General features: G+C 50.3%; 1 protein-coding gene across 1 annotated transcript in view; it reads left to right on the forward strand.

Moving 5' to 3' along the window:
* Positions 1-23,742, forward strand: part of CENPE (centromere protein E) — a 1,817,274-nt gene that overhangs the window by 1,339,684 nt on the left and 453,848 nt on the right. The window contains exon 43 of the mRNA XM_086962044.1: positions 4,497-4,811. Coding sequence (XP_086818170.1) covers positions 4,497-4,811 — 315 coding nt within the window. The remainder of the gene's footprint in view (positions 1-4,496; positions 4,812-23,742) is intronic.

Below are 23,742 nucleotides of genomic sequence, written 5' to 3' on the forward strand. Positions count from 1 at the left end.
GTTCTTCTGTTTCTTCTTTCTCTTGCCCAGCAGGGCTCTGCTCTGGGCACTATCAAGGGCTACCTTTCTGCCCTTTCAGCCTTTTTAAGGCTTCCTGATCAGCCCTCTTTGTTCAAATCCCCGATTGTAACTCGATTCTTGAAAGGCATCACTCACATGTTTCCACCTGTTCCGTTTGTGATGCCTCAGTGGGATTTGAACCTGGTTCTAACCTTTCTAATGTGTGCTCCCTTTGAGCCCCTTCATTCTTGTCCTCTCCGTCTCCTGACTTTAAAGACGGCTTTCCTGGTTGCCATCACCTCTGCCAGGAGAGTGAGTGAGCTCCAGGCTCTTTCTGTCCAACCTCCTTTCCTGTCCATTCATCCTGATAAGGTGGTTCTGAGGACTAGACCTTCTTTCCTGCCCAAGGTTGTTTCGGCCTTTCACATCGGGCAGTCCATCACCCTCCCTTCCTTCTTCCCGCCTCCGCATCCTTCAAAGGATGAAGAGCGGCTCCATCGTCTGGACCCAAAACGTGCGCTTTCGTTTTACATGGATCGCACACGCCAGTTCCGGGTGGATGACCAACTGTTTGTTGGCTACGTGGGTGCGAAGAAGGGACGGGCGGTCTGTAAACGAACCATCTCTCGATGGGTCGTCCTCTGCATCAAAGCGTGCTACTCTTTGGCTCGGAAGGAGCCTCCTGTTGGGCTGAGGGCCCATTCCACTCGGGCCACGGCGGCTACCACTGCCCTGGGCCGGGGAGTCCCCTTGCAGGACATTTGCCAAGCGGCTACGTGGGCCTCGCTGCACACCTTTGCGAGGCACTACTGCCTGGACAGCCAAGTCCGGAGGGATGGCTTCTTTGGCCGTTCTGTCCTCCAGGACTTTCTGGTGTAGTTGTATTGGTTCGCAGACCCACCACCGGGGTTGGTATTGCTGGGGTATGTATTCTAAGGTAAGGAATCTAACACTAACGTGTTTCTTTCAGATGAACAAGTTACTTACCTTCGGTAACGATATATCTGTAAGAAACATTAGTTAGTGTTAGATTCCTTACCGAACCCACCCATCCTCCCCATTCTGCGAACTGATACCTGGGGTTAAGGTCATCCCTTTCAGGGCCCTAGTTTTTACATGGCACCAGTGTTGGTTCTCTCATGGCTCTGCGTCTCCTGGCGCGGAAATGCTGTGTGCAAAGAACTGACGTCAGCGCGCGGAGGCGGCGTCTATGTACTCCAGCGACGTCATCACGGCGCACGACGCCGACGACGGACGCGGAGCCGCAGGGGACGCCTGCAGACGACGCCTACCGACGCGCAGGGGTACTGCTACGCAAAAGTTTCCGGATCCAGACTGACGCCTGGGGATATTCTAAGGTAAGGAATCTAACACTAACGTGTAAGATTCTAAGGTAAGGAATCTAACACTAACTAATGTTTCTTACAGATATATCGTTACCGAAGGTAAGTAACTTGTTCACCTCGACGACTGGTTGTTGAAGGCGGGCTCGCCCCAGGGAGTCGTCCACCACCTTCAGACTATGGCCAACCTTCTGCATTTGCTGGGGTTTTCCATCAATGTGCCGAAGTCACGCCTGAGTCCCTCTCAGAAGCTCCCCTTCATCGGAGCTGTTCTGTATTGGACGCAGTTTCGGGTCTATCCTCTCAAGCAGCGAGTCCCGGATGATCAGGCTAGGATTCCGATCTTTCAGCCTCTATCCCGAGTTTGTCAGGATGATCCTGGGCCTGATGGCCTCCTGCATCCTGCTGCTACAACATGTCAGATGGCGTATGCGGGCTCTGCAGTGGGACCTGAAGTTCCTGTGGGCACAGCATCAGGTCAACCTGTCCGATCACGTCCAGATCGCGGAGGGCACTGCACAGCACTTGCAGTGGTGGCTCACAAATCGCGATTGGGTCAATGGCATATCCCTCTCCCTTCCCCAACCTGAGCACACAGTGGTGAAGGATGCGCCCCTCCTGGGATGGGGAGACCTCTTGGGAGAGGCGGAGATCAGAGGCCTCTGGTCTCCGACAGAGTCCCGTCGCCATATCAACCTTTTGGAGCTTCGGGTGATCCACCTTGCACTATAAGCTTTCCTTCCCTCTGTCCAGGGAAGTGTAGTGCAGCTGTTCACGGACAACACCACCGCCATGTGGTATTGCAACAAACAGGGCGGAGTTGGGTCCTGGACCCTATGTCAGGAGGCTCTGCGTCTCTGGCAATGGCTGGAACATCAGGGCGTGACTCTGGTGGTTCAACACCTGGCAGGTTCTCTGAAAGCCAGGGCGGACGAACTCCGCCGTCGGTGCTTGATGGATCACAAATGGTGTCTGAACTCGGACGTGGCGCAAGGTCTCTTTCAGCAGTGGGGAGAGGCTTGGTTAGATCTATTCACCACAAAAGAGAACATGCAATGTCATCAATTCTGCGTGTTGGAATTTCCAAGGCAGCACTCGCTCGTCGACTCTTTTCGTCACGAGTGAAGCTACGGTCTGTTGTAGGCCTTTCCGCCTATACCTCTTCTGCCCAGAGTGCTGAAGAAGATGAGGCACGACCGGGCCCAGGTCATCCTTGTGGCTCCAGATTGGGCATGAAGTTTCTGGTCTCCTGAGCTACTCAGCATGGCGATTGATCCCCGATCCTACTGCCTCGTTCGAAAGGTTCTTGTCGCAGCAGCAAGGGACGGTCTTCCACCCAATCCTGTACAGCCTCCACCACCATGCGTGGAGATTGAGCTGCGACAGTTGACGGCTTTCGATCTTCCTCCTGAAGTCTTTGATGGCAATTTGGCTGCCAGGCATCCCTCCACAAAAACGGTATACGCCTGCAGGTGGAACAAGTGTGTGGCATGTGCGCAGCTAAGTCTGTGGATCCCCTTTCTGCCCCTCTTTCTAAAGTCCTTCTGTTCCTTCTTTCCTTGGCACAACAGAGCTCTACTCTGGGCACTATCATAGGTTATCTTTCTGCCATCTCTGCCTTTCTGCGGATTTCTGATCAGCCTTCTCTTTTTAAGTCCCCGGCTGTTAACCGTTTCTTGAAAGGCATTACACACACATTACCTTCGGTTCAGTTTATAATGCCTCAGTGGGTCTTGAACCTTGTGTTGACTTATTTGATGTGCGCTTCCTTTGAGCCGCTTCACAACTGTCCTTTCCGACTTCTCACCTTAAAGACTTCTTTCCTGGTTGCTATGCTATCACCTCTGCCAGAAGAGTGAGTAAGCTCCAGGCTCTGTCTTCCAAACCTGCTTTCCATTATGTTCATCTGGACAAGGTGGTTTTAAGGACCTGCTCTTTTTTCTTGCCAAAGGTTGTTACGCCCTTCCACATCGGGCAGACGATCACTTTGCCCATCTTTTTCCCCCTCTGCATCCTTCGAAGGAGGAAGAGAGGCTCCACAGTCTGGACCCAAAACGTGCGTTCTCGTTCAATGTGAAGTACAAACAACAGTTCTGGGTGGATGACCAGCTCTTTGTTGGATACAAGGGCGCCAAAAAAGGTTGGACACTGCACAAACAAACCATCTCTCGGTGGGTCGTTCTCTGCATCAAGGCCTGTTACTCGTTGGCTAAGAAGGAGCCTCCTGTGGGGCTGTGTGCCCATTCCACCAGGGCAACAGCAGCCACTACTGCTTAGGGACGTGGCATTCCCTTGCACGACATTGGTCAGGCAGCTACGTGGACTTCGCTGCACACGTTTACCAAGCATTATTGTCATTGACAGTCTGGTACGGAGAGACTGCTTCTTTGGGTGTTCTGTTCTCCGTGACTTCCTGTTGTAATTTCGTTCAGACCCACCACCGGGGTTGGTATTGCAGGGGTATCTATTGTACTGTAAGGAATCTATCACTAACATGTCTCTTTCTGATGCACAACTACTTGCGTAACAATATATCTGTAAGAGACATTAGTTAGTGATAGATTCCTTACCGCCTCACCCTTCCTCCCTGTTCTGCGACCTGATTTCTAGGGTTAAGGACATCCCTTTCTGGGCCCTAGTCTCTTGGCACCAGTGGTCAGTTTTTGGCATGGCTCTGCATTCCTGGCTCAGAAAGTCGTGTACAGAACTGACGTCAGCGCGCATGGGTGGCGCCTAAGTAGTCTCCTTGACGCCATCTTGGCGCATACAACGCCAGCGACAGACGCAGACCTACATGAGTCACCTACTGACGCGCATGGGTACTGCTAGCAATACTTTCCGGATCCAGTCTGACGCCTGGGGATATTCTACGGTAAGGAATTTATCACTAACTTAAACAAGTAGTAACTTGTGCTCTTGTTTTTGCTGAAAAGGCCAAAATCTATACTCAGTGATTCACTATTCCGCAACTACATATTTATTCAAATTATGCAGAGGTTCCAAAACTGCTAATTTTTTATGCCCATTGTATATCCCTCTTACAGATATTAGTGCTTGTCATTTTGTTATGGAAACCTGAAATGTGGACTGCTTTATCGACTTGCATTTAGAGCTGGTTTGAATCGTGATTTTCTCTGCAATTTTTTCCATTAGTTGTCCTCTTTAATGGAAGATCTGCAGCGGAAATTAATTGAACAAGAGCATCTTTTTGGGGAGGGAAAAGAGCTTAAGGAGATCAACCGGACATTGGTTTCTGATGTGCAACATCTGACAGAACAGTTGAACACCACTATATCTGCATTAGAGTGTGCCAAAGGAGATAATTTTAAAGTGTTGCAAAACCTCCAAGAGCTACAAAAAGAAATGGAAGCTGTGAGTCTGGAAAGAGATCAACTATATCAGAAAAAGGAAGCTCTCCTAATCGAGCTAGATCAACTCAAGGAGGATTTAAAGGAGAATATTGAGCTTGTAAGTGACTTAACAATGGTTTCAAAGAATCCAGTAGTGACTTTAATGTTTCTGAGAACTGATTAAATGTTTTTTCATTTGTTCCATTGTTAGTATCTCAAGCATTCAATGTCACATTTAGCTTGGTCTTTAACGTAGTATTTCAGTGCTAGGACAAAGTAGACAATAGTTTTAAATACTCCGTTTCTGGTATGAGATGATAAACACTGGTCAAATGCAATATTTCCTCTAACATTTTTTTAATCTATACACGGCAACACAATGGAAGTGTGCCCCCTTTCCTCAGCTGTATACAGAATCAAATTTAGCTTTAAGCTGTAAGCCACCACACAGTTGTTCCATGCAAGCAAATTGGCACTTTGTGTGCTGTTTCGGAAGGTAGGTATTTCATATAGCATTATTGTACATGTTCTGAGTAAATGGGGACAGGCGAGTTGGTAAGTATATCCTCAAACTTCTAGGTCTTTGCAACGAATCAGTTGCGCAGTCTGAACCTTATTTAAGGTGAAATAGCCTAGCTGTGATTTTTTTTTTTACTTCTACTTTCTTAATTATTGCATCCAGCAGCCATTAAAAGCTTAGAAAAAAGTCAACAAAACTACATCTATGTTGCTTCAGGAAATAGAATAAAGTCCATGTATATATAGTCTATTAACCCCATAAAAGAAGAACATCACTTCAAAAACATTTGTATTGTTGGAAAAAACACATCAATACTTCTACAGAGAACAAAGCATGCTTTACTAAAACCGCATTCAAACGAAAACGGGGTACTTACAGTCTCAGTGCACACAGTTTGACGGGTAATTCCCAAACTAGGGTGGGCTTATCCTCGCCTCAGAGTCCTTCATAGAATCAAAACGTTCCTTTACGATAGCTAGGAAATTATCTGAAATAGACATCTAGCCGCAGATTCCTTAACTTAGACTATCCCCAGGCGTTAGACTGGATTCAGAAAATTTCCGCAGCAGCACCTCTGCGCGCTGGGGTGAGGCTCTGCCCTGACGTCGTCCATGGACATGACATCAGTGGAGCCATATATGCCCCCCACCCAGGCACGTTGACGTCCATTTTCTTCTTTTGGGCATCCGAGCGCGGATCCTGGATATCCAGCAGTTCCTTGGCCTTGTTTTTGGGCCTTCTCGACACCATCAGTGTCGGGTGGAACAGTGTGCAATGACTTCTGGCTTTAAGGCTTGTGAAGCCTGTGCGCGTCAGATGTCTGACACTGACCCGCACAGCATTTGTATGTGGTGCCTCGGCGTGCACCACGACTCTAAGGACTGTGACGCCTGTCAGTGGAAAGCCAAAGTCTTTGAGTGAGCGTCGCATGAAGTTGCTGACTGCATGGGTGTCTGGTCTGGCTCCCTCCTGTTGCGGCTTCTCTTCTCGAAATTGGGCTAGTTCCCGTGGTTGCTCCCACGACTGACGTGCGACTACAGGTAAGCGTAAGCACAGGTGTCGCTTACTGAGTTTTTCTTCCACTGCCCGTGCCACTACCGCCCATTCCTCTCTGAGCTGGGTAAAGACTCACTGCAGCCTCATCCTCCATATCCACCCTTTCCGGGTGTTTTGGGCAACTCATGCCCAAATGGAGGCCTATTGTAAGGTGCTACAGGCTTGTTTCGAGCCGCCCTCTCTCCCTGGTATGCCTACGGGTCCCACAGAGGTTGCTGGCACTCAGGCTGGGTCCTCGTCTGTGGACGTTTCCCTGGCACCGGCTGTGTGTTTCGACTCCAATTCCGGAGCTGACGCGATGCTACCAAGCCAGGGCCCAGAGCCCTGCCAACCCCGTCAGTCAACGCATAGCCCTGTGCGGTTTCCTGCTCCAATGTCTTAGGCAGCGCCGTTGACCCCTGTGTCAACGCCTGGTATTACCCCAAGCTCTATGCTGGCTCCGGCATCTCTTGCTGTGGGATCTGCGTCGGTTAGCGTCCAGGTTGAATTCTCTGTGGAGGTTGTCGACGTCCAGGCAACTCTGATATGATGTTGATCGACGTCGGGACCGGCGTCGAGTCCACCTTCCTTGGTGGTTGCTCCCACTGACTCCTCGGCAGCAATAAGTCACCTCAACGCCGCTGGTTTCATTTACGCCTCCTCATTTGGAGCCTGATGCTTCCCTGGACTCCCCTGATGACGGGGCCAGGGTGCAAGTACCCTTTGTCGCCTGGCCGTCTGGCCAGTCTCCGGCTCCTCCACTCCTCATGTCCAGTGGTAGGATTAGCCTTTAACCATCCCTTCTCTTCCAGGGGATACTCATTAATAGTCATAAGCACTGAATTATCTCCGCCCATGAGCGGGGACCCGGAACACATAAACAATATACATATATATGTGTAAATATAACCAAAAGTACAGAGTACTAAGTAATTATACACATATACATGTATAATAACCATCATATGCAGCCTAACCTTAACACATAGGCTAATCAAACCAAACCTTACACGTTCTGAAGCATGAAAATATGCTGTATATAAATGCAATAAACAGGCATGAGCCTAAAATGCATTTCATAGCCATGAAAAACCTTTTATTTTCATCAAAGAACCTATAGTAAACAGTTATTAGCCTAAAAGGGCTGCATATGAAAAAATGTCTGTGTACAGAAAATCAGACTGGCACCCTGCCTTTAAGGCCCCAGAGAATCTGCACACTTTGCCTTTAAGGCCTCCAGGAGAACTCTGTTCCCATCATGCCCCACAGGTGACAGTTAGGTCAGTTCTTTTTTCCGGCTTGTTCTGTGAGGAACCTGGAACTTGAGCTCTGCTCTTTTGAAGTATTTTCTGTCAGAAATAGTTTTTTCTTGCCTTTTCTTGACAAAATATATCTTTGGTGGTGGGTTGTTACCCTTTCCTGACTAAGCTGTTGGTGTTTTTTAGTCAGAATGCCACCTTTATTTTACAAATGTCCTTCCTGTGGGAAGAAGATGTCGAAAACTGACCCACACTCTGTTTGTGTGGTGTGTCTTCCAGCTTCTCATAAGGTGGAAGAATGTTATCACTGCCTCAATCTTTCAAATAGAACTTTAAAGGAAAGAGAGAAAATGAGGTTGCTGGGCCTTCTGGAGAGAGAAAACCGTGGTGAGAAGAGTTCTAAAGGCCTATTATCATCTGCCAGGCCTTCTTCTCAGCCCAAACGTCGAAGATCAGCGTCTCCTGAAGGTAGAACTAAGAAGCATCGACTCCAGGGAGCGTCACCGTCAAAAAAGGTGGGCTCGACGTCGAGAAGATCACCGTCGACGTCGAAGAGAGCTCCATCGACGTCGAGGACATCGCCGGTGAGGCAGTCGCCGTCGAAAACCTTGTCGACGTCGAGGCAATTGGTGTCGATTGCCAGTTAGGACGACGTCGGGAGTGCAACGCTCGACGTCGAAGGATCGTATGAGGTCGACGTCGAGGGACAGGAGATGTCCGACGTCGAAGGATCGTGTGTCGACGTCGAAGGAAAAAGGTTCGCCGTCGAAGGATAAAGGGTCGACGTCGAAGGATAAAGGGTCGACGTCGAGGAAGAGTCATCGGTCGACGTCGAGAGGGAGACATACGTCGTCGAGGAAAAGATCGACGTCGAGAGAGATGACGTCGAGGGATTCGACGTCGAGACCTAAAAAGAGAAGGTCAAGGTCTCCATCGCGACGTAAGTCGACGTCGAAGCATGCTTCGGGCTCGAAGCATGGAGTGTCTAGGTCTCCCCCACCTGTGCATAGGTCGGAGTCGAGACTATCAAGACCAGCCTCTCGGACCTCAATTAGGTCTTTGTCGAGGTCAGAAATAAGTCCCGAACCTGGAGTGGAAGGTTCCCCGCATGATCAGCAAGACAACGGATCTGCAGTGGGGCAAGGGATAGTGCACCAGGACTCTTCTGTGGTGGCTCATTCGGGCTCGTCCTCAGGGCAGGTGCCAGATGACAGACAGTTGGTGCCCAGACAGCGGACCCCGTCTGGTTCATTGGTCTCTGAACACAGTGCAGCGTCGAGAGCTTCGAAGTCCTCCGCAGAGCTGAATATTGTGCAGGTGTCACCTGAAGCTTCACCTGAGCATACAGAGCGGCCTATTAACTTGTCACCGAGGTGGTTGGAAAGTTTAAGGCACTGGAAGATGCGTCCGATAATGGGGGAGAGAACTCCAGTCCCTCGGAAGGAACTGCATAGAAGATCACGCTCAAGATCCTTAGTGAGAGAGAAATCTCGTTCAAGGGAGCGTAGGAGGCAACGGTCGGCAACTCCTCAAAGAAGACGTAGAACTCCTACTCCATCTTCTACATCATCTTCGTCCTCGTCAAGATCTTCGTATAGGGACTATTCTCCGACTATATCTTCTACTCCTCCTTCCAGGGTGTCTCCAGTAGACGATCTAAGCACATTTAATGATGTGTTATGTCGTGGAGCGAGTAAATTCAGCATCAAAATGGCAGTTCCCCAGATAGCAACCTCAGTCATCTTCGAAACCTTACATCACAAGACGACTGGCAGGCCTCTCCTACCGTTAGTGCCCGGATTGATTGAACCAGCAATGAGGACATTCCTAACTCCGGCCACGGTGGGCTCAGGTCCTTCTAGGATTGCGAAAAAATACAAGGCTCCAGAGGAAGACCCAATGTTTTTGCGGTCTGACCCACCACCAGACTCCCTGATTGTAGCGGCAGTCAGAAAGGCGCATTCGGCAGCATCTACCTCTTCTGCTCCACCTGAAAAGGACAGTAAGAGTATGGATTCCCTGGGGCGAAGGATGTGCAATACCTCAGGATCGGTCATGCGAGTGGCCAGTGCGTCTGCTCTATTGGGCCGCTATGACCGTCTGCTCTGGGACTCAGTGGCTCGTTTTGCAGATAAACTCCCTAAAGAGGATCAGAAAGACTTCCTGGAAATAGTGGAGGAAGGTGGTTTGGTGGCTAACCAGAGCATTAGCGCGGCGGCTGATGCTGCGGACTTGTCGGCTCATGGCTATGCGCACGGTGTTTGCGCAAGACGTACAGCCTGGCTTCGCCTTACGGGGCTGAAGCCGGAGGCACAGAGGAAAATGGTCAATTTACCTTTTAATGGATCAACTCTGTTTGGATCCCATGCAGATGACGAGATGTCTAAGATGAAGGTGGAGTTGGACACACTTAAGGCCGTAGGCCTTGAGAAGAAAAAAGAATTTAAACGTCGGGGTACTTTTCGTCCCTATGACAAGAGATCTTTTCAGCAAAGGAGTCAACAAACGAATTGGTCTTCGCAAAATCAAGGCCAGAATCAACAAAGATCGCAATTCCAGCAGAGGCGGCCTGGACGAGGCAGAGGCAATGGAAATAGGCAGCAGTCATCAGCTGCCAAGCAGCCTCAGAAACAATGAACGGATGCTTCCTCTACAACCGTGTCCCACTCCGGTTGGAGGAAGTATTGTGCGTTATCTGGACGAGTGGAAACAGATCACGAAGGACAGATGGGTGTTGGATGTCGTTCAGAACGGGTACCTTTTGAGGTTCAAGAAGGCACCCACTGGCATGCGCCCTCTAAAGATGGTACAGTGGAATATAAAGCGCTTGCAACAGGATGCGAACGTTCTCCTGAAGAAGAAGGCAATAGAACCAGTCCCTTTCCAGCAGAGAGGTCAAGGCCTGTACTCTCGATTCTTTCTTGTGCAGAAAAAAGGTCCAGTCACAGAGTTCAGACCCATTCTGGATTTGAGACGACTGAACAAATTCATTCGGAAGGAGAGATTCCGAATGCTGGCTCTTCACCAGATCTTCCCTCAATTACACCAAGGGGATTGGATGTGCTCCATCGATCTAAAGGACGCGTATTTTCATATTCAGGTATCCAGAAAACATCGCAAATTTCTCAGGTTTCAAGTGGCGGCTCGTCATTATCAGTACGCAGTGCTCCCTTTTGGCCTGAGATCAGCCCCCAGAACATTTTCAAAATGTATGGCTGTAGTGGCGGCTTGTCTTCGAAAGAGTCGGATATTCATATATCCGTACTTAGACGACTGGCTTCTGAAGAGTTCATCCCCATCGCTTCTAGAGGAACATCTTTCGATTTGTCTTCAGCTCATGTACAAGTTGGGTCTGCAAGTCAACTACAAGAAGTCGATAATGAACCCCACCCAGAAGATCCACTACCTGGGTGCTCAGCTGGATACAGAAGTAGAAAACGTGTGTCCTTCGGAGGAGAGGTGGTCATCCATCAGAGCGAAGTGTCTGCTTCTCCTTCAAACTGCACGTCCGACAGTTCGGCAAGTGTCCTCTCTCCTGGGCTCAATGGCGTCGTGCATTTTCATCGTGCCAAACGCACGTTTGCAGATGCGTCCTCTACAACAGTGTCTGGAAGATCAATGGCAACAGAGGACGGGATGCTGGGAGGACCGGATTTATCTCCAACAGTCTGCAAAAGATTCCATCCGGTGGTGGATGAAGAAGGTACACGTGATGAAGGGAGTCCCTTTTCATCAGGACCCACCAAAGCAGACTCTGATAACAGATGCTTCTCTCCAAGGCTGGGGGGCGCATATGGGCCCTCTGCAGGTACAAGGGCAATGGTCAGACTTCGAGAAAGGATATCACATCAATCTTCTCGAGCTCAGAGCGGTCCATCTTGCTCTCAAGTCCCTGGCGCCATCGCTACAGACTCGGTCCCTCCTGGTACAAACAGACAATACAACTACAATGTATTACTTAAACAAGCAGGGGGGTACCAGATCCAGGACTCTTTCCATAGAAGCCCAGACCATCTGGCATTGGTTACTGGCGCGAGACCTGTCCATAACAGCAATTCACCTGCCGGGGAGTCTCAACACACAGGCGGACGACCTCAGCAGAGACTTCGTCGAAGCGCACGACTGGGTTCTCAACGAAGACGTCGCGCACAGCATTTTCCAGGATTGGGGAACACCAGACATAGATCTGTTCGCAGACGCGGCAAACGCAAAATGCCCCGTCTTCGCGTCCAGGTTCTACCAGAAAGGGTCTCAAGGGAATGCCCTTTTGATAGATTGGTGTCAAAATTTGCTGTACGCCTTCCCACCGACACCGTTGATACCAGCAGTGATCAATCGGCTGTACAAGACTCACTCCAGAATGATACTGATTTGCCCAGAGTGGCCACGCCAGTGGTGGTTCCCAGATCTCCTCCAGTTGTCAATAACACCGCACAGGAGATTGCCGTGTCGCCCGGATCTTCTGTCCAAGCAGAAGGGGCAAGTGTTTCATCCCAATCTGCCCTCCCTGCGCTTGGCAGCATGGCTCCTGAAGTCATCCAGTACGGGCACTTACAGCTGAATCCGGAGTGTATGAACATCCTTAAGGAAGCAAAGCGGCCTTCTACGAGACAATCCTACGGATTTAAGTGGAAACGCTTTTACCTTTGGTGTCAGAGTAAGGGTCTGGACCCTATTCATGGTCAAGAGCAGGTGGTCTTGCCTTATCTTCTTTACCTGGCTGAATCTGGTTTGCAGTTTAATTCCATCAAAGTCCATCTTGCTGCAATAACTGCTTATAGAAAATCGCCAACACAGATATCTTTCTTTCGAATGCCTGTGGTGAAGGATTTTCTCGAGGGATTAAGAAAGGTTTATCCTCCAGTCAGGTCTCCATCTCCACCTTGGGAGCTTAATGTGGTATTGACTAAATTAATGGGTCCCCCATTTGAGCCGATACATAAAGCTTCTTTGCAACACCTGACGTGGAAAGTAGCGTTCCTGGTGGCCATCACTTCTGCTCGTAGAGTGAGCGAAATCCAGGCTTTGTGTTGCAATGAACCATACACAGTTTTTCATGGAAACAGAGTGGTGCTCAGGACTCATCCTGCTTTCCTACCTAAGGTGGTGTCGGATTTTCATATTAACCAATCCATAACATTGCCTACTTTCTTTCCGAACCCTTCAAGTCCGGCAGAACGGACTTTACATTCATTAGATCTAAAAAGGGTTTTGAAATTTTACTTAGATAAGACTACGTCTTTGAGACAGACGGACCGTCTGTTTGTGAACTATGGTCCTACAAATACTGGGTTGGCAGCATCCAAGAGATCCATTTCTAGGTGGATAGTGTCATGCATCTTACTGGCTTATCAGCTAGCCCACAAGTCTTTACCAGGTAGACCTAGGGCTCATTCTACGAGGGGAAAAGCTTCTACCACAGCTCTCCTTAGAAATGTGGCTATGTCAGAGATATGTAAAGCAGCTACTTGGCGTTCAGTGCATACGTTTACACGCCATTACTGTTTAGATTCTGATGCTCAGACTGATGCACAAGTGGGACAGGCATCACTCAGAAATTTGTTTGCTAATACTAGTTAAACACTGTGATTTTAAAGTATGACTATGCTTTTATCTGTTCGCCCGCTTCTGTGGGTATAAGCTTGCTACTCTATTCAGTGCTTATGACTATTAATGAGTATCCCCTGGAAGAGAAGGATTAGTTACTTACCTGTAATCCTAGTTCTCTTCCAGGGGTATACTCATTAAAGTCATAAGCACCCTCCCGCCTCCCCGGGCGAGCAGTAGCATTAAGGTTTAAAGTTTTCAATATGTTTAAGTGCAGATTCCTGCTAAAGTTTACTGTACCGTACAAAAGAACTGACCTAACTGTCACCTGTGGGGCATGATGGGAACAGAGTTCTCCTGGAGGCCTTAAAGGCAAAGTGTGCAGATTCTCTGGGGCCTTAAAGGCAGGGTGCCAGTCTGATTTTCTGTACACAGACATTTTTTCATATGCAGCCCTTTTAGGCTAATAACTGTTTACTATAGGTTCTTTGATGAAAATAAAAGGTTTTTCATGGCTATGAAATGCATTTTAGGCTCATGCCTGTTTATTGCATTTATATACAGCATATTTTCATGCTTCAGAACGTGTAAGGTTTGGTTTGATTAGCCTATGTGTTAAGGTTAGGCTGCATATGATGGTTATTATACATGTATATGTGTATAATTACTTAGTACTTTGTACTTTTGGTTATATTTACACATATATATGTATATTGTTTATGTGTTCCGGGTCCCCGCTCATGGGCGGAGATAATTCAGTGCTTATGACTTTAATGAGTATACCCCTGGAAGAGAACTAGGATTACAGGTAAGTAACTAATCCCTACTGACAATTTATTGTCACCTACACGGATAGCAGATGAATCTAGTGCTGCCTTTGCACGCGCTATTCTTTGGGCGGCTATTGTGCTTGGCTTTCAGCCTTCTCTAGTGCCGTTGTTTTCTGATCCTTTAATGGATCTGCTCCATTTGGAGCCTATTGAGGTTGAACCTTTGCTGCCTTTTAGGGATTCGCTTCTTGACATCCTCCGTGGCACTTGGTCGAGGCCAGCTTCTGGTGACCCCGTTGAGCACGCTGTTGCTCGTAGGCACCGCCCTGCTCCGGGTGACCCTCTGTCTGTCTGTCTCTTCACCCAACTGCTCAGGGCAGGGTTGTTCAGGCAGCTTTTAGTTTGGAGTCCTCACCATCTTTACTGTTCTTGCCTCCCACCAGGGAATTTCGGTGGCTGGATGATTGTGGCCACAGACTTTTTGCCTCTTCTAGCGCACGCGTTCGGGCTTTAAATACAGCCTGTGTGTTCGCATGCTCTGCTCTTTGGGGCTTCCCCACCTTCTCGCTTCTATACCAGAAGGGCCACGGACGGAGTTGCTACGCCGCCTTCTGCATGGCAGGACCATGGCACAATTTTCCATTAGGTCCTCTCTGAATGCCACTGACTCTATCGGACAGGTCCAGTCTCGCGCTGCGGCTTTACGCCCTCATGCTTGGATGCCTGACAGTCACTTCCCGGATCATGTTCGGGATGCCCTCAGGGATCTTTCATTTAATGGTGTAGATCTGTTTGACCGCCACGCAGATTCAGCAATCTCCCGTCTCTTATCAGGGCTGAGATAAATCTTTTGGCTCTATCTCTACGTTATTTTCCGGTGCCCAACCTTATGCACAGGTTGTTTTTTAGTGGCTGGTTCATGTTCATGGCTGGTTAGCACGTTATCTGTTTGTTCAGTACAGCCATTTGACTGCTTTTCTTATTTCAGTCCTCTGACTGTGCTTTGCCCAAGAGGACACCCCTACTTGGGATTTGCCTTATCCTATGTGGGGATTTCACGGTTTTCGGTTCTGCCATTGCCTTGGTATTCTCCTATGGAGTCTCCCAACACACGTTCTGCTGGGAGTCACTTGTCCATTCCTACAGAGTTCTTAGTGTAACTTGCTTCTTGCATGTTGGGTTTCGCTGTCTGTATTGCATCGGAATTAGGCCTAGGTTCCATGCTGTGTGGTGTCTCCTGTTTGCCTGGTGAAACACCCGGTTGTAGCTAAGTTTCCGCTACAAGGTATCCTATTTGCGGCTATGCGACGTTCTTATGGTTGTTTTTTCTAGTGCCACTTGGACATACCACCCTGTCTGGTTCGCTCTCCAAGCGAGTGGTTCAGCAGGTGTTCTCTGTTGTCCATGGTCATAGACTCTTTGACCACGTGGGCTACGGCGGTGTCTATTGTGAGAAGTTGGCCTGATATATAATGTTCACTATTCTAGTGAGCACTTTGTATCAGTCCAAACAACCCTTATTGATGATTGGTTGTAAGTCAACCTTATAGGCCAGCTATCCTAGTAGCATGGATACGAGCAGTCTAAGGCTAAAGACTCGAGAGGGCGTGTTAAGCCAGCTGTTATACCACACATGTACCCCTTGAACACCCAGTGAAAGGACACCACACAAGTGTTATGAAAATAAACAGTGTATTTATTAAAATCACAACAGCCCTGTACTCTTTATGAGGACAGGGTAATAAGCACAAAACAAAACTCTTACGAAAATACTTAAGTTAGCACAGTATATACAAATGCCCGAGGGGCACGGAAAACCATATACTCTGAAAGTGGAATGCGAAATTACTAGCAGGTTAGTACAGTACTAATAGGCTTTGGAATCGCTAGGTCTTGACTACTGAACCTTCTGATTACTAATAGGAGGCCTAGAGGACTCGGGTGCAGAGTGTGCACTCTCACGCGGGATGCGGGACAAAGTCTATGGTAGCTAGATTTTACAAAGTTAGTGTTCTCGGGCGAACCCGACCGGGTAGGAGGAAAACGAAAGTGGATCCTGACCCTTGGATAGTGAGGCTATGCTGGGGCACCGAAATGCCGAAGTTACCTAGCCCAGGGGCTGCAGCTGCATATGTCTCAAAAGACGTCGGGAATCCTCGTAGACGGACCAGGAGCCTGGAAGAAAGATGCTGGCAGGCGACCAGTGAAGAGAGTTCGAAGTGATCCAAGCCTGGATCTTGAAGATGGATGACACCTGAAAGCAGAGGGGACCAAGTTCGTGACTACTAGCCAGTAGTCAGGTGGCACCAGGAGGGCACCGGATGGTAGTCACCTCGACTAGGTGAGTGGGTGACGCTGTGCTCTGCAGATCTCACGGACCAGGAGGCGTTGTCGGCGACCAGGATGGAGGAGCGAGCTGTCCCACGATGGATGAAGCTGTCGGCGTCGCTGGACCCAGGATTGGGCAACAAAGCCTTGGCAAATTCAAGCCCACGCGGTGGACTCAAAATGGCGTCTGGAGTGGACCAGGAGGGTCCGGGGTGCTTCTCTTGTGGAAGGAAGCAAGGGCCAGTCTGGAGCAACCAGACCAGCAGCAGTGATGTCGTCGGGCGTCGTTAAGAAGGCCACAAGCCAGCCGGCTAGTAGCCAAACAACGCGGTGAGCAGCAAAAAGCAGAAGGGCCCCACGCAGATCGTGGAGATGCTGGAGGGCTGATCTTCGGTGCTGGAGCTGCTCAGGGTTGGGGCTTCTCGGACCCCAAAGCACTCACCAGTGGAAGACTCGGTGGGCTTGTTGCAAAGAAGTCGTGCAGTCTTGGCGATCGTCGGTCCCTCAAGGTCTCGTCGCACTCGCAGTTCTCAGCTTTGCTGTAGAGGTGAGTAGAGGTCAGAGGTGCCAGGGAAGCCGGGTCTCGTCGAGCTGTGTCGTCGGATTCCTGAGGAAGGACTTGCAGCAGACCGCAGTGTTCTTAGGATGGTGCCCGCTTGATGCAGGGTGACTACTCCTTAGCCACAAGGGAGAATCTTGAAGAAGAAATCTTGATGTCCTTTCGCAGAAAGTCATGTCTTGATTCCAAAGATGATCTAATTTGAACAGGGGGCCCGCTCCTATCTTTATACTAAAAAAAGGGGGCTGACCCGGTGACTAGGTCCTGCCTATGGGTGGGACTAGGAGGGGGGTGGTTACACCCCTCTCCCATGCCGGACTTCCCCCAGGCCAGGGGCTGGTGTGCCCCTGGAACTGGTTCTGACCGGCCTATGCGTAGTGAGCACCGGGGTGCCACTCAGCAGTCACCTTCCTGTAAAGCCCTGCCTACCCAGGATACACAAAACCCTGTCTGGGACGGTGCTAGCACCGCCCCTGACAGGAAACCCTTTGTCCAGGCTCCCCTCGCTGGAAGGACTCCCAGCTGCAGGGGGTCAGACTCGTGTCTGTGGTGACAGCATCCATTTTGTGGAGCTGAGGCTTCAGTTAACTTTAACCGGGGTTCACAGTTACATACATGTTGTGTCCCTCTAGAAGGGTGGAATGCGAACCCCGTCGCCAGAATTGGCGAGGGGTTAGTATTCCAATTCATATGACACCTTACTCGACATATTTTGATAAAGCAATACCAAAGATAGCATTTAACTGCGAGGATTATAATGCACTTAAGAGTATATGGTATGCGATATCATGGAACAGCTATTAGGACTTGGTTCCGCAAGCTGCAGACAGGCTCAGCTCATGCCAGAGCACCATTTCACACGATTCCAAGCACTCTGCCTTCAGGATTGTCAAGGCCTGCCATAGGAGTGACTGATAGGAATCTGTGTGTCCATTTTTTAGGGTTAGATATAGGTATACTATATCTAAAGCAAAGGGTGATTACACGACTTTGCCCCAGCTGTCATGCAGCCAGTTGTGTCAAATTTAGGAGGCCAGCCAGGGGTGGCATAATACATGCTTCAGCCCCTGGTAGGCCCTGGGTACACCTATGCCCTGAGTTACAGGGTCTGATAAGGTGGCCCAGCCCCAATTGGATAATGCACCTAAGGTACACATGTCATTTTAGTGAGAGAACAGCTAGGCTGTGGGTCTGATTGGCAGGCCCACAGCCAGAGAAAGTCGTAAACCAGTGAAACAAAAGCAAAAAATCTGGGTGATCATAGGATTGCAGACCCTACTCTCCTACACTTACCTGCTAGTAATTTCGCATTCCACTTCCATAGTATATGGTTTTCCGTGCCCCTCGGGCATTTGTGTAAATTGTGCAACTTAAAGTATTTTCGTAAGAGTTTTGTTGTGTGCTTAGTACCCTGTCCTCATAAAGAGTACAGGGCTGTTGTGATCTAAATAAATACACTGTTTATTTTCATAACACTTGTGTGGTGTCCTTTCACTTGGTGTTCAAGGGGTATATGTGATGGTATAACAGCTGGCTTAACACGCACTCTAGAGTTTAGCCCGAAGACTGCTCTTGTCCATGCTACTAGGATAGCTGGTCTATCGGTTGACTTACAACCAATCACCATAAGGGTTGTTTGGACTGATACATAGTGATCGCTAGAATAGTGAACACTGAATATCAGGCCAACTTCTCACAGAAGGGACGCAGCACGATACTCCATTCGGTGCGGACTGGATACGCAGGGCGATTGCATCGACAGTGGCGGTTCGCCACCACGCCTGGCTGAGGTTCGCCAATTTTTCGGGCGATGTCCAAACATCCCTTATGGGCATGCCCTCTGATGGCCGTCGCCTTTTTGTCGACAAGGCGGATAGCGTGCTGGAACGTTTAAGGACTCCAGGGCTTAGGCCAAGTCCTTGGGCCTCTGCCAACACCAGCAGACTTCCGCCTTTCGTCCCTTTCGTGGCCAAGGATGGGTCCCCCCCCCCTCACGTCGTCCAGCTAGCCACAGGCCGCAGAATCCACCTCAACGCGGTCGCGGACGTAGTAACTGCTGTGTCGGTGCGGGCGGACACAGGCAAGGCCAGTCTGCACCTGCCCCCGCAGCATCTGCTTCAAAATCCTCCAAGTCCGAGCTTTCAGGCCCATTCAACGCCAGTGGGGGGCAGGGTTCGCCATCACCTCCTCCACTGGCACTCCATCACATCGGGCAGGTGGGTGCTGAAAATCGTCCGAAGGGGCTAATCCCTCCCTTTCGAGGCGACCCCTCCAGCCGAACCACCGCATGTCGGGGGATCACTTGCAACTTGCAGGAGAAAGTTACAGCCCTCTTGGCTAAGGGGGCTGTCGAGCGCGTTCCTGGGCCAGAAGTAGGACGTGGTTGATATTTCCACTACTTTCTGTTACCCAAGAAGTGCAAAGGGGGCCTACGCCCTATCTTGGATCTAAGGAGCGTCAACGGCTTCCTCCGGATGGAGAAGTTCAAGATGCTGACTTTGGCTCAGGTCCTTGCTGCCCTTGACCCAGAAGACTGGATGGTAGCGTTGGACTTGAAGGACCCGTATTTTCAAATCCCCGTCCTGCTGGCCCACCGGCGTTACCTGCGGTTCACGGTAGGCCACAAGCACTTTGAGTTTACCTTGATCCCCTTCGGCTTTTCCAGCGCCCCACGAGTGTTCACGAAAGTGATGGCGTTGGTCGCAGCTCATCTGCGCAGATTAAGGGTTTCAGTCTTCCCCTATCTCGACGATTGGTTGTTAAAGGCGAGCTCGCCCCAAACAGTCGTCTCTCATCTCCATACTACGGCCGATATCCTGCACTCGCTGGGGTTCTCCATCAACGTGCCGAAGTCACACCTGTGCCCCTCCCAGATGCTCCTCTTCATCGGAGCGGTTCTGGATTCAGGGCAGTTTCTGGTTTAGCCCCCCGAGCGGCGGGTTCAGGATATTCAGGCTCTGATTCCGGTCTTTCAGCTTTTATCCCGAGTCTCGGTCAGGTTGACGCTGCGGCTCCTGGGGCTGATGGCCTCCTGCATCCTTCTGGTGCATCATGCCCGGTGGCGGATGCGGGCTCTGCAGAGGGACCTGAAGTTTCAGTGGGCACAGCATCAGGGCAACCTGTCTGACTACGTCCGGATCTCGAAGGGCACTGTGAAACAGTTGCAGTGGTGGCTCACGAACCGCGATTGGGTCAGCGGCAGATCTCTCTTCCTTCCCTAACCGGAGCACGTGGTAGTGACAGATGCGTCCATTCTGGGTTGGGGGGGGGGCTACATGGGAGAGAGGGAGATCAGAGGCCTCTGGTCTCCGGCGGAGTCCTGGCTCCACATCAACCTTCTGGAATTGCGGGTGATCCGGCTTGCACTGAAGGCATCACTTCCATCTGTGCAGGGAAGTGTAGTGCAGGTGGTCACGAACAACACCTCCGTCATTTGGTACTGCAACAAACCGGGCAGGGTGGGGTTGTGGACTCTTTGTCAGGAAGCTCTGCACTTCTTTTTTTCATTTTCAAAAACCTTTATTCATTTGCAAAATCTTATACAGGGTGCGCCACCTACAACCCTGGGGCCGGCAGCTGGTACTAAGCAGACACAGTTACTCACACCAGTAAATTCCTACACAGCCTGCTAGCCGACATCCCGGAGGCTCGGCGGCGTTCAATTATATTACGATGCACAAGAGCTCCAGGTATGGTCAAATTGACATTGCCGTAAAATCACCTCACGTCGTCTGCTATCAAACTGTTGTCTGCCTACAAGCCTTTGACACGCTAAACCCAGTCAATGGCGGGCTAGGCACACCCTTAATTTGAAACAAACTCCCTTAAGCCTACCCCAACTACCCCCCCACCCGCAACTCGCCAGCAGCTCTCCTGCCCAATCTACATCTCAGAGTAATAGTGTCAGTTCGCACTCCTTCAGGTAAAGGAGGGGAGGAGTGTGCCCCACTCAAACTCGTGCCTTCCACCCCTGTCCTGCAGTACCTCCCTGATCGGCCCCCAAACAATATTCCCCAATCTCCCCTAGTGTGTCTCCTGCGCTCCGGCCTCCCTCTGCCCGCTGATCCTCATCTCCTCCACCCTAGTTCCCTCTACTCTGTGCTTTCCACAGTCCCCGGTGTAGTCCCCATATCGTGTTCCTCAGGTGTATTCAGCTCGTCCCCACCTTGCTCTGTCTCCTCCTCCACCTCACTAGCACTAATATATGTCTGGTACAGGCTCCAGAAGTTCTTGGGGCGACTCTTAGGTGGGAGCAACTATTATATACTTCAGATTGTGTGCAGCAGTACAGCATATCCCTAGCCCACCTCTTTGTGGGTAGTGGGCCCCTCATCCAGCAAGTGGCCACCACTCGTCTGGCTATTAGTAAGGCCATATCAGCCAATCGTCTTAGTGCTACTTGCAAGGCTTTCGAATATCCCAGCAGTGCTAGTGCCGGGTCAGCTGCAAGCTCTACTCTCAATATCAGACCAAGTTCCAAGAACACTTCCCCCCCCAAAATTTGTTGACGCCGGGACAGCTCCAATCCATATGGAGAAAATCGTCTATTGGCGCGTGGCAGCGTTCGCATTCCGGGGATCGCCTCAACCCGTACCTGTGCAGCCTCTCCGGGGTGTAGTAGACACAGTGCAAATATTTGAAATGCACTAATCTGTGCCTCCCGTTAAAAGACAACCTTTTAGTACTGAGGCAACAATACCTCCACATCTCGTCTTCTATCTGTGTATGGAGGTCGTGCTGCCATTCCGTCCTAGCTTTGGAATACTGGAGCTGTTTGTGTTGGGCTCCCAATTTGTTTAGATTAGTCACTAGCTTACGAGAGGTCACCGTTTTAATCACGTATGTGAGTTCCGGTACCTCAGCAGGCTCCGCCAGGCCCGGGCCCAAAAGGTCCTGCAGTGCACCTCGGACTCTATGATACTGGAAGCGTGTTAAGAGTGAAGCGTCTGTCTGCAGGGAGGGGGGGGGGGGGGGTGTAACTGTTCCCATGTCTTCACCACCCCGTCCACGAGCAAGTCCTCCAGCTTTGAGATTCCCAACTTGTGCAATGTTCTTGTGACTCCTTTCTCCTTCAGTAGGGGGAGCCATACTGCCCATTCAACTTGCATTTGCGGGGAATACAGCAGATCGCAACCCTGCGCCCGTGCCAGCTCATGCCAAGCGTGGTTCGCGGTCTTTATGGAGTCCAGTCTACCTACACCACGGTCCACCGGCAGGCAGACCGTGGCTGGCAGTGATAAAGGTTCCGCAAAGAGACGCTCAAGAATGACATGTGGGACATGTGGGTTTCCATGTATCCATGAATGCAGATGAGCTGCCTGTGCTACCCTATAATATCTCTCCATATCAGGGACTCCCAGTCCCCCCATCTCGTATGGTAATGTCAGGATCTTCCATTGAATCCTAGGGTGTTTACCCCCCCACGCAAGTCGAATGAGTACCTGTGTCAGTTGTTTCTAAAAACCTTGGAGACGACCACCGGGATGTTAGTGAACAGGAACAGAAATCTTGGTAAAACTACCATTTTCATGATGGCAATCCTGCCCATCAGTGACAGGGGAAGTTTGCACCACTTTTCAACGTCGTCCACCAGCCTGGAAAAGGCGGTCCCGTAGTTTTCCCGAATCAGTAGTTCAGGATCTGTATGCAGCTGTAACCCCAAGTAACGAACCGGGTCCGTTGTCCACTGCAGCGGATATTCCATCTCAAAAGGCTTGGTAGCTGGGGTTAACGGGAACGCTACTGATTTGGCCCAATTGACTTTCAGCCCCGAAAGGGCCCCAAACCTTACTACCTCTCTGAGCACTGATTTGAGATTAGTCTCCGGGTCGCGAACGTACAGCAGGGTGTCATCGGCGTACGTGGAAATACCTATCTTGTACGTCGGAAAATTGATACCCTCTGCAGCATGATATTCCCTAATCGCACATGCCAAGGGTTCGGCTACTAGTGCGTACAGTAAGGGGGAGAGGGGGCACCCCTGTCTTGTTCCCCTGCTGATTTCAAAGGGGTCAGTGACAGTGTTTCCTATCCGTAGTCTTGCTGTGGGTTTATAATACAGCGCCCCCAGCATTTGCAGGAAGGGTTCACCCAGTCCCAGCCTCCGCAATACTCGCAGCATGAAGGGCCATTCCACGGAGTCGAATGCCTTCTCCATGTCAAGGAATATGGCTAACGCTTTATTTTCCTGCCGTACATGCTGCATTGTTCCCAATACCTTTCTGATATTATACGTTAGATTCCGATCCGGAACAAATCCGGCCTGCTCTGGTGCCACAAGGTCAGGGACGAGCAGTGCCACCCGCGTGGCTAACACTATGACATACAGCTTGGCATCCACGTTTATCAGGGAAAGCGGTCGATAGGAACCGCAAACGTCTGGGAGTTTCCCGGGCTTCAAGATTGTGATCAGCAGAGCCTCGCTCATGGAGGGAGACATGCTTCCTTCCGCGCAGATATCAACAAAAAGGGTAATCAGGTGCGGCATTAGTTTGTCTATAAAAGCCTTGTAGAAGCCTACAGTGAGGCCGTCTGCCCCCGGGGCACTGCCAGCTCGCATCCCCCCCAATGCAGGAAGCTCTGCACTTCTGGACATGGCTGGAACACCAGGGCATCAACCTGGTGGTTCAACACCTGGCAGGTTCCTTGAACGTCGGGCGGATGAACTCAGCCGCCGGTGCATGATGGATCATGAATGGCGTCTGAACTCGGACGTGGAGCAAGGCCTCTTTCGGCTGTGGGGAGAGCCTTGGTTAGATCTATTCGCCACCGAAGAGAACGCGCAATGTCATCAGTTCTGCCTGTTGAAATTTCCAAGGCGGCACTCGCTCTGAGACGCTTTTCGTCGTGAGTGGAGCTGCGGTCTGCTGTACGCCTTTCCGCCTATACCACTTCTGCCCAGAGTGCTGAAGAAGATCAGAAGCGACCGGGCCCAAGTCATCCTTGTAGCTCCGGACTGGGCACGAAGATACTGCTATCCCGATCTACTCAGCATTTCAGTCGATCCTCCGATTCGTCTGCCTCTTCAGGAG

Source organism: Lissotriton vulgaris, chromosome 3_1, assembly GCF_964263255.1.
Source record: "Lissotriton vulgaris chromosome 3_1, aLisVul1.2, whole genome shotgun sequence".
In the NCBI taxonomy this organism is placed as follows: Eukaryota; Metazoa; Chordata; class Amphibia; order Caudata; family Salamandridae; genus Lissotriton; species Lissotriton vulgaris.